This window comes from Amia ocellicauda, chromosome 1 (genome assembly GCF_036373705.1).
Source record: "Amia ocellicauda isolate fAmiCal2 chromosome 1, fAmiCal2.hap1, whole genome shotgun sequence".
Lineage (NCBI taxonomy): Eukaryota > Metazoa > Chordata > Actinopteri > Amiiformes > Amiidae > Amia > Amia ocellicauda.
In genome coordinates, this window is record NC_089850.1 from 4,287,205 (window position 1) to 4,297,601 (window position 10,397).

General features: G+C 39.0%; 1 protein-coding gene across 1 annotated transcript in view; it reads right to left on the reverse strand.

Annotated features, from left to right (window-relative positions):
• The window catches only part of galnt14 (UDP-N-acetyl-alpha-D-galactosamine:polypeptide N-acetylgalactosaminyltransferase 14 (GalNAc-T14)), a 132,505-nt gene extending 122,108 nt beyond the window's left edge, over positions 1-10,397 (reverse strand). Inside the window, exon 1 of the mRNA XM_066705455.1 lies at positions 9,977-10,397. Within this exon, the coding sequence (XP_066561552.1) occupies positions 9,977-10,108 (132 nt within the window). The 5' untranslated portion in view covers positions 10,109-10,397. The remainder of the gene's footprint in view (positions 1-9,976) is intronic.

A 10,397-nucleotide genomic window follows, 5' to 3' on the forward strand; every position in this document is an offset into this window, starting at 1 on the left:
AGTGTTTAGGGCTATATTATCTGCTCAGATTCAGCCAAATGCTTAAAAACTCATTGGACGGTGCTTCACAGTGCAGATGGACAATGACCTGAAGCATACTACGAAAGCAACCCAAGACTTTTTTAAGGCGAAGAAGTGCAATGTTCTGTAATGGCCAAGTCAATCACCTGAACTGAATCCAATTGAGTGGAGTACACTCTGCAGTACAGGCCTGGCAGAGCATCACCAGGGAAGAAACACAGCATCTGGTGATGTCTATGGGTTCTAGACTTCAGGCAGTCATTGACTGCAAAGGATTTGCAACCAAGTATTGAAACTCACAATTTAATTCATGATTATGTTAATTTGTCCAAATACTTTTGAGCCCCTAAAATTGGGGGACCACATGTAAAAATGGGCGTAATTCCTACAGCATTCACCCAATTTGGATGTAACTACCCTCAAATTAAAGATGTAAGTCTACACTTAAAGCACATTGTGATTGCTTCCTTTCAAATCCATTGTGGTGGTGTACAGAGCCAAAATGATGACAATTGTGTCACTGTCCAAATATTTATGTATATTAATATACATAGCTGTATATTTCATGGTTTCATGATGAAGGTCTTAGCTGATCGCCCACTTGCATAACATTTCCAAACTCCAATATTATTTCTTGCTGTTTTTTTTCTTTAAAATAATTATAACTAGTCAAAGGCTCTCTGGATTGACACTTAGAAGTAAATTAAAAGTAAATTACCTAATAAGGCGCATCATATATTGCACTTTGTATTGCTCTTATTTTGTAAGTAGCCCTGGACGAGGGCATCTGCTAAGATATAATAATAATAATAATAATAATAATAATAATAATAATAATAATAATAATAATATGTCCTGCCTCCTTCAGGCAAGTAACCAGTCAGACCTCCGAGAGCTTGTGACAGGTTAGAATTATTTTAAATACATATATTGTAATTGGGAATTCTCCTGGTGCTTCAGATGGCCAGTCTGCTACTGAGTTCGCCCGGGCCCCCCTCAGTCGCCCTGGATAATAATAATAATAATAATAATAATAATAATAATAATAATAATAATAATAATAATAATAATTAGACATAGACATAGACATAGACATAGACATAGCCCCACATAGTTTTTTTAACTCAATATTTTAGAAAATGGCAACATAAGAGATTCACGGGAGAATTTATTAGACGATTAGAAGAAGAAAAATGGGGCTTGGTAACTCAACAGATAGCTAACACTTAAAGGCCCTAAATAATGTCACTGACAGGTGTCTTGTGCTCCCTGCGATTAAAAACTAGACAGTTGTGAGTCACTTTGTACTCGCCGCAATGGAAAGCAGTTGATGCACCAGAGTTGACTGCAGCTACACCAGCTTCTTCAAAGAGGTTCCCTCAAAGACAGTTGTTATGGAAATGTCTTCATGCTTAGAGCTGTGAACAACCTAACAAACACCTATTCCAATGTCTCACCCCAGAAATTGTTTTAATATCTATCGCAGCTGCAGGTTAATAAGCAGAGCTTTATATGTATTTTTCAAATGCCTGTATTGAAAATAAATCATTTTTCAACATGAAGGGGGCATGTCACCACGGTGAGACGGTAATACCGTTTACCAGCAGAGCCCTACTTAAGTACATACACTCACCTAAAGGATTATTAGGAACACCTGTTCATTTTCTCATTAATGCAATTATCTAACCAACCAATCACATGGCAGTTGCTTCAATGCATTTAGGGGTGTGGTCCTGGTCAAGACAATCTCCTGAACTCCAAACTGAATGTCTGAATGGGAAAGAAAGGTGATTTAAGTAATTTTGAGCGTGGCATGGTTGTTGGTGCCAGACGAGCCGGTCTGAGTATTTCACAATGTGCTCAGTTACTGGGATTTTCACGCACAACCATTTCTAGGGTTTACAAAGAATGGTGTGAAAAGGGAAAAACATCCAGTATGCGGCAGTCCTGTGGGCGAAAATGCCTTGTTGATGCTAGAGGTCAGAGGAGAATGGGCCGACTGATTCAAGCTGATAGAAGAACAACTTTGACTGAAATAACCACTTGTTACAACCGAGGTATGCAGCAAAGCATTTGTGAAGCCACAACACGTACAACCTTGAGGCGGATGGGCTACAACAGCAGAAGACCCCACCGGGTACCACTCATCTCCACTACAAATAGGAAAAAGAGGCTACAATTTGCACAAGCTCACCAAAATTGGACAGTTGAAGACTGGAAAAATGTTGCCTGGTCTGATGAGTCTCGATTTCTGTTGAGACATTCAGATGGTAGAGTCAGAATTTGGCATAAACAGAATGAGAACATGGATCCATCATGCCTTGTTACCACTGTGCAGGCTGGTGGTGGTGGTGTAATGGTGTGGGGGATGTTTTCTTGGCACACTTTAGGCCCCTTAGTGCCAATTGGGCATCGTTTAAATGCCACGGCCTACCTGAGCATTGTTTCTGACCATGTCCATCCCTTTATGACCACCATGTACCCATCCTCTGATGGCTACTTCCAGCAGGATAATGCACCATGTCACAAAGGTCGAATCATTTCAAATTGGTTTCTTGAACATGACAATGAGTTCACTGTACTAAACTGGCCCCCACAGTCACCAGATCTCAACCCAATAGAGCATCTTTGGGATGTGGTGGAACGGGAGCTTCGTGCCCTGGATGTGCATCCCACAAATCTCCATCAACTGCAAGATGCTATCCTATCAATATGGGCCAACATTTCTAAAGAATGCTTTCAGCACCTTGTTGAATCAATGCCACGTAGAATTAAGGCAGTTCTGAAGGCGAAAGGGGGTCAAACACAGTATTAGTATGGTGTTCCTAATAATCCTTTAGGTGAGTGTATATTGTATTGGGTTAAAACTAAACAATTCCTTAGATCAACAGTTATCAAACTGAGGGGGGTGGGGGGTGTCTTATTAGGGGGGTGGAATATACATCTAGGGGGCAAGAAGCATAAGAATAGCCTGTTTTAAATTATGAGTTAGATTAGATACACACTTTGACAGACCCGTTTATCAAAACTGGCACTGATGTCAGATATTTTGAATTGAAGGAAGGTTTTTGCTCCTATCCCAACAGTGAACCATTATTTATGAGGTAGATTTTTTTTAAATGGGTAGGTCAAAAGTTTAGATTAAATCTGGCTGATCTCTCCAGACAGCATTTTGGTTTGACCCCACTCTCTGAATTCTGGCTGTCAGCTGCAGGGGACTACACATACTTATCGAAAGCTGCAATGGGTGTTCTAATGCCTTTTGCATCTACCCATCAATGAAAAACAGTGCTTATGGCTCTTGCTTGCATAAAAACAAACAATGATCATGACCTTAGATGTAAAACAATCTCCATGTAACAGATTCCAGCATCAAGCCCAAGATGGAATTGCTGTGCTCCCAAATACAGTAGTAACTGTCACACTAACAATGTGAGTAACTCTCACTCACTATATTTGATTATTTGTGTATTGATCTGGGGGGTGTAAAATTGAATTTAAAGAATAAAAAACCTGAAATGTTTGAGAACTGCTGCCTTCTATTATAGTAAAGAATGAGCACCTATGTCTAATGGGATATCTTATTCTCCTAGCTCACTGGAAAGAGGTTCAGAGTTCTTAAACTTGACTAGAAACAAACTTGTGTCCCAGAGAATGTACAGACTACTGTTGATTATCATGGGGGGAGGGGGGGAGCATCAACTCAACTTTCACCCTTGTATAATTTATTTTCTCTTTTATCTGATAATTCCAAAAATGTACATTTTGACCTTTTGAACAGCAAAAACCCTAAGAAAAGAGTAAGCTTAAAATCTAATTTTGGGGAGTGATTTCTCTCTGTGGGAAACCATTTGCTTATAGATTATAGACATTTAATTTGTTATGGTTTATCTCATTTTAAATTCAAAGTATTTTATAATACTGTATAATACAATACAATCCAGATCCATTTTCAATAACCACTTCATCCAGTTCATGTTGAGCCTAGTCTGGCAGGCAGAGGGCACAAGGCAGAGACAACCCGTCCATTGCAAGGCAGCAAACACACCACTCTCACATGACTACAATTTAGAGTACCCAAGGAAACCAGAGCACCCCCAAAAAACCCACACGCCCTTGCACAATCCACAAAGGGAGACACCCAAAGCCAGAATCAAACCTGGGTCCCAGGAACTCTGAGACCACTGTGCAACCCACAATACAATCCACAACAACACAAGTACACATTGTTCTTGTATTAAAACTGTGATGAGAACAGATTACCAGGTCAACTATTTTACCACCTGTCTGTTAAACCTTCATCTATTAAATGTTATAGGTTAACTCATGTCCCTCAACTGGTTTACACTTGAATCCAAAAGCCGTTAAATTGAAAAGTGAAGTATACAGACATTTACAGTGCAACAAATAATCTCAGAGAAATCATTAAGGTACATAAATGATGAACATAGCATAGCAATAACAAATACTTAAAAAATCATATATATATATTTCGTTTTAAGGCCCTACAGTAACAAAGAAATACAAATTCTGTGATACTTATTTCACATTAATTCTACAGACGGTCTAACTGGTGATCTATACAGAAGCATTCATAGGACACCTTACATTAAAAATATATACAGTGAGGGAAAAAAGTATTTGATCCCCTGCTGATTTTGTACGTTTGCCCACTGACAAAGAAATTATCAGTCTATAATTTTAATGGTAGGTGTATTTTAACAGTGAGAGACAGAATAACAGCAAAAAAATCCAGAAAAACGCATTTCAAAAAAGTTATACATTGATTTGCATGTTAATGAGGGAAATAAGTATTTGATCCCCTATCAATCAGCAAGATTTCTGGCTCCCAGGTGTCTTTTATACAGGTAACGAGCTGAGATTAGGAGCACTCTCTTAAAGGGAGTGCTCCTAATCTCAGCTCGTTACCTGTATAAAAGACACCTGTCCACAGAAGCAATCAATCAATCAGATTCCAAATTCTCCACCATGGCCAAGACCAAAGAGCTGTCCAAGGATGTCAGGGACAAGATTGTAGACCTACACAAGGCTGGAATGGGCTACAAGACCATCGCCAAGCAGCTTGGTGAGAAGGTGACAACAGTTGGTGCGATTATTCGCAAATGGAAGAAACACAAAATAACTGTCAGTCTCCCTCGGTCTGGGGCTCCATGCAAGATCTCACCTCGTGGAGTTTCAATGATCATGAGAACGGTGAGGAATCAGCCCAGAACTACACAGGAGGATCTTGTTAATGATCTCAAGGCAGCTGGGACCATAGTCACCAAGAAAACAATTGGTAACACACTATGCCGTGAAGGACTGAAATCCTGCAGCGCCCGCAAGGTCCCCCTGCTCAAGAAAGCACATGTACAGGCCCATCTGAAGTTTGCCAACATCTGAATGATTCAGAGGAGAACTGGGTGAAAGTGTTGTGGTCAGATGAGACCAAAATCAAGCACTTTGGCATCAACTCAACTCGCCATGTTTGGAGGAGGAGGAATGACCCCAAGAACACCATCCCCTCCGTCAAACATGGAGGTGGAAACATTATGCTTTGGGGGTGTTTTTCTGCTAAGGGGACAGGACAACTGCACCGCATCAAAGGGACGATGGACAGGGCCATGTACTGTCAAATCTTGGGAGAGAACCTCCTTCCCTCAGCCAGGGCATTGAAAATGGATCGTGGATGGGTATTCCAGCATGACAATGACCCAAAACACACAGCCAAGGCAACAAAGGAGTGGCTCAACAAGAAGCACATTAAGGTCCTGGAGTGGCCTAGCCAGTCTTCAGACCTTAATCCCATAGAAAATCTGTGGAGGGAGCTGAAGGTTCGAGTTGCCAAACGTCAGCCTCGAAACCTTAATGACTTGGAGAGGATCTGCAAAGAGGCCAACTACAAGAAATGTCTGACCTCTGTGATTGCCAACAAGGGTTTTGCCACCAAGTACTAAGTCGAAGGGGTCAAATACTTATTTCCCTCATTAACATGCAAATCAAATTATAACTTTTTTGAAATGCGTTTTTTTGGATTTTTGTTGTTGTTATTCTGTCTCTCACTGTTAAAATACACCTACCATTAAAATTATAGACTGATAATTTCTTTGTCAGTGGGCAAACGTACAAAATCAGCAGGGGATCAAATACTTTTTCCCCCCACTGTAGCAAATTAAATATGTAGCATATCAGAGTGGTGCAGTCTCCTAGGAGCCAGGGAACTTGTTTTTGGTGTACTGTGAAAATGTGGGTAGTAAACCTACCTGTAATAACATATTGCCCATGTTGCAAAACATAATTCTTGAGGCAGTTCAAGATAAGAAAATAGATGTTTTACCTTATAATAATAATAATAATAATAGCCTAATAATATATATTTTTTCAACAACAATACCATCTTTTAGGGGGTGCATTATTATTATTATTATTATTAGTATTATTATTATTATTATTATTGTATATTCACAAGACTCCATGCTGCTAACAAAAACCTTAATTTCTTCACAATCCTTTGACAAAGCTTGTCAAATTTCAAAATTCAGTGGCTAAGTTTGTATATCTGAAATATAAATATACTCATTATAACATTCATTATAAATATACTGTTATCAACCTGCAAGAAAGAGATTTTCTTTTCATTGTGGTGCCCCATCTCCACAACAACAGAAAGTAAAAGGAGTTAATAAATGCTCTATGACACTAGGACATTCTCCATTTTCACTGTATCCATTACAGAACGTTTACTTGTAGGTGAAGGTTAGTAAAGAATACTGAACTTCAGCGCTGGTGCAGAACAAGCCCTGGTTAATGCAATGAAGGAAAACGTGTCTGAGGTCACTGAAAACATTTGCAACTGTGAACCTTTAATTAAACCTTTCAGCACTGCATCTACTGGTGATGGTAACACTTTCCCCCTCCTTCCCTGTGTTTTAAGACCTAGATTGCATTGCAATGTAAATAGACACCTATTTATATTCTGTTTTTAAAGCTTTAGAGATATCGAGAGATTTAATCATAAATAGTTTTCTAAACTTCAAAAAGCAGTACCTATGGGATTTTTGAAACCGCTTACGGCAGCATTCTGTTTCTGCCCTACAGTTCGAGTATGAGAATTATTAACTCTTGGTGAACCACAGAGAGACTTAAAGGATAAAGATATGACAAGGATACAGGCCATATGCCAAGTTGAGTAATTCGGGAGTGTGAACAAATCAACAACATTTTCTAAATTTATTTTGCATTACCAAAGAATAATATTATTGAACCTGTTATTGTCTGTACTGTAATTTGATAACTAATGGCATTATTCGTAATAATTTACTTTTTCTTTCTTTTAGATTCAAATATAGTATATTTAGTGGAATATTTTCCAACTGGTATTTAGAGAGGAATTGTAGGATATAACTAAGAGCTGGTGAACAAATGAGATTCTATTGAGGATGGACTTGCATACACCCAAATCCTCCCACAGCTGTGAATGTTATGCACAAAAGGAAATTGCACAGTCATTTCTTCTTACACAGGACTTCCTTCTATAACTGATTTATGAATTTTAACATGTTAACAGAGGCTATGTTACTAGTTTTAACAATGTTAACAATGGCTCTGAGGCTGTACCTCAAACACCTGTAGGGGCTGGGAGATCCTGGAATGCATAATCCTCGTCATTATAGTAGTCAAGGAGATTGAGGGTAATTAAAAAATGGACAGGTGAGGGTGACAATGTAAGAGGGGTGATTGCTAGCTGTTTTTTTAACTGAAAGCAACATTAAAAAACAATCAAACTTTGAATCAGGGGGCATGTCAACCCAAGGGGAGCACATATTTGGCAGCCTATCCACTGCTTATGCCACTGTTTGTGAGGTTTGTCCATGTTGTTTATTTCAGGAGGTAGAATTGTTGTGAGCATAGATTTCCCTCCCACTCAAAGTTTTATAAACAGATGCATGTTACTGTTACAATGTGGACTTTTCTTGAGATTGCAATTGAGTGTGCAATTGACTTGCGTTTGAGTCAATCATTGTTCTGGAGACAGAACATAGAATGCTATCATATGACAAAATGGTCAGACCTCCTTGAAGGCAAGTATTTAGAACATCTCACCTCACTGCTCACCCAAGGTGCAGCTTTATTGCAGATGTCACTCTAGCCACACTTACATGGACAAGGACAATTCATACATCCCAGAGCTGGCACGCTATTAAAGGGGGTCTAATAGACAAGGCTGGGACCAGATTTTGACATGAAGGAAATTAAAAACTGTTTATTAACATGTTGTACTTAAATGTAGTTGGCTCAACCAAAATCCTACAGTGAAACACACTGAAAAATAGAGTATTTCAATATCCATGGTATGATAGAGGCTGATATATATAGACAACAATTATTGAGGAAGACACTTTCTCCCCCTTCTCATTCTATATATTGTCGAATAATTCAATCTTAATCATCTTGGACCAGGGACTTCAATGCTTTTAAAATCCTGGAGTATAGTTTATCCATTTGTGCTGCTTTCTATTAATACAAGTTCTCAAATATGATAATACACCCCTGTCATCCCCCCATATATATTTTTTCAATCCATGCCAAAGAGCCCATACATTTTGGACTCCTCTAGCTAAATGAATTTGCTGAAAAACGACTTTTTATGACAATGCCACTTAACAAGATTTTTTTTTTCTTCTGGCATCCTAACCTTTGAATTCCTTCTTTGTAGTCTAATTGTGCTGACACCTTATTGCATTATTCAGTGAGATGTGACGTGTCTGTTTCTGAGCATACAATGGGTTAAAATGATTAGATTATTATTATTGTTGTTGTTCTTTAACAGATCACCTACATATATACTGGTAGTATTACTGCAGATACATCCGTAGATTTTTTTTATTTTCTTTTTTTAAGAAGAAAAACATTATTCGAATTATCTGCAACATCCAAGCATTTTTATTTCTTCACTAACAACTCTAATTAAAACTGTCGTGTGATAAACACAAATGGCCTTAGATTTGTCTTTGATGTTATTCCGATAGCTGCTAAGCATATGGCAATAATTCATAGTTATTATCCTGTAACATGCCTTTCAACTGTAATAATACGAATCGTTAGTTTAGAATTCTACTGCCGCAATGAAATTGTAATAGTTCATTTTTCTTGTCCAAACTATAATCCCCAATAAATAATAAACAGTCACAAAGTTTAGCTGATCTATAATACATTGTGCTTTTTACAGCTTTCATGCATTTTGCAGAGTAAATGAAATGCGGGTGAAGTGGGTGAGGTACCACATTTTCTAAGATCACAAGCACTCGTGCAGACCGGATACATGAATGCAGGACTCTATAGTATAGCTCAAACTGACACCACGGATGCAGTATTATATTGGTAAAACTGTGTGTTTATCATGAAAATGATCTAAATCTAAGAATAGTTTTTATTTTAGAAAACTAGCATCCATCAATAAGTGTTATGAAGTCTTCTGAAGTACAGTGAATGTAACTATAGCTCCGGTATCTATTCTGCCTGTTTGAAGCTGCTTTCATTAATTGTATAACCTAACCTACTGCGTATCCAACAAGAAAATATTAATTGAAGTTGTGCAGGACGAAACATTCTGCACTTTCTGTGCTTACACCAGTAATAGGCTTTGAGTTCAACGTAGTTACACGTATGTTATATGTGCACGTTTATATCACAATGTAAATTAATGATTGTTATTAGGTGCTACATTTATCTCTGCAAGTTTGTAATGTATGGGGTTTGAAATATGTCCCTTTCATTTTCCCATGATGGTTTAACCTAATATTCATTTAAAAAAATAATAATGCTGTTATCGACAGTATGCTGTGAAGCTCACTTTCTGCTTAGTTTGGGAATCGTCGCAACTCATGCCGGCACAAGAGCGCAGTGGGTAAGAGTTGGTCCACACGCAGTTAGCAGTGACAAGGTGCCCACTTACCTTTCTCTCCCGGGCTTCTTCTTGACCCAAAACAGTCACTTTCCGTCTACTTAACACCAGTAAGTACAGGAGTGCCGCAACCCACACCAGTCCTGCCACAGCCAAAGTCAGCTTCCGAGAGAGCCTTTTCATTTTCCAAAATGTGTCGATATCTGAGCTGCGCTGGGATTAGAGGGAAAGCGACAACTGTAACATTGCCAGGAAACTCGCTGTGCCTTTGGCATCTGAGATGTGAGCTTCAGTCTCCCTGGGATCTTCATAGGTCCACGGCACTGCAAACGCAGGTCTCTTCACACGCGTGTTTGGTGTGTGGACTAGTGGTAGTCCAGCCGAAAGCCCTGAGAGAGGAGCCGAGCAGCCAGTGTGGAGAGGACGACCCGCCGGAGTGGGGCGGCACTGCGCTGGATGCAGTCCAGTTTGA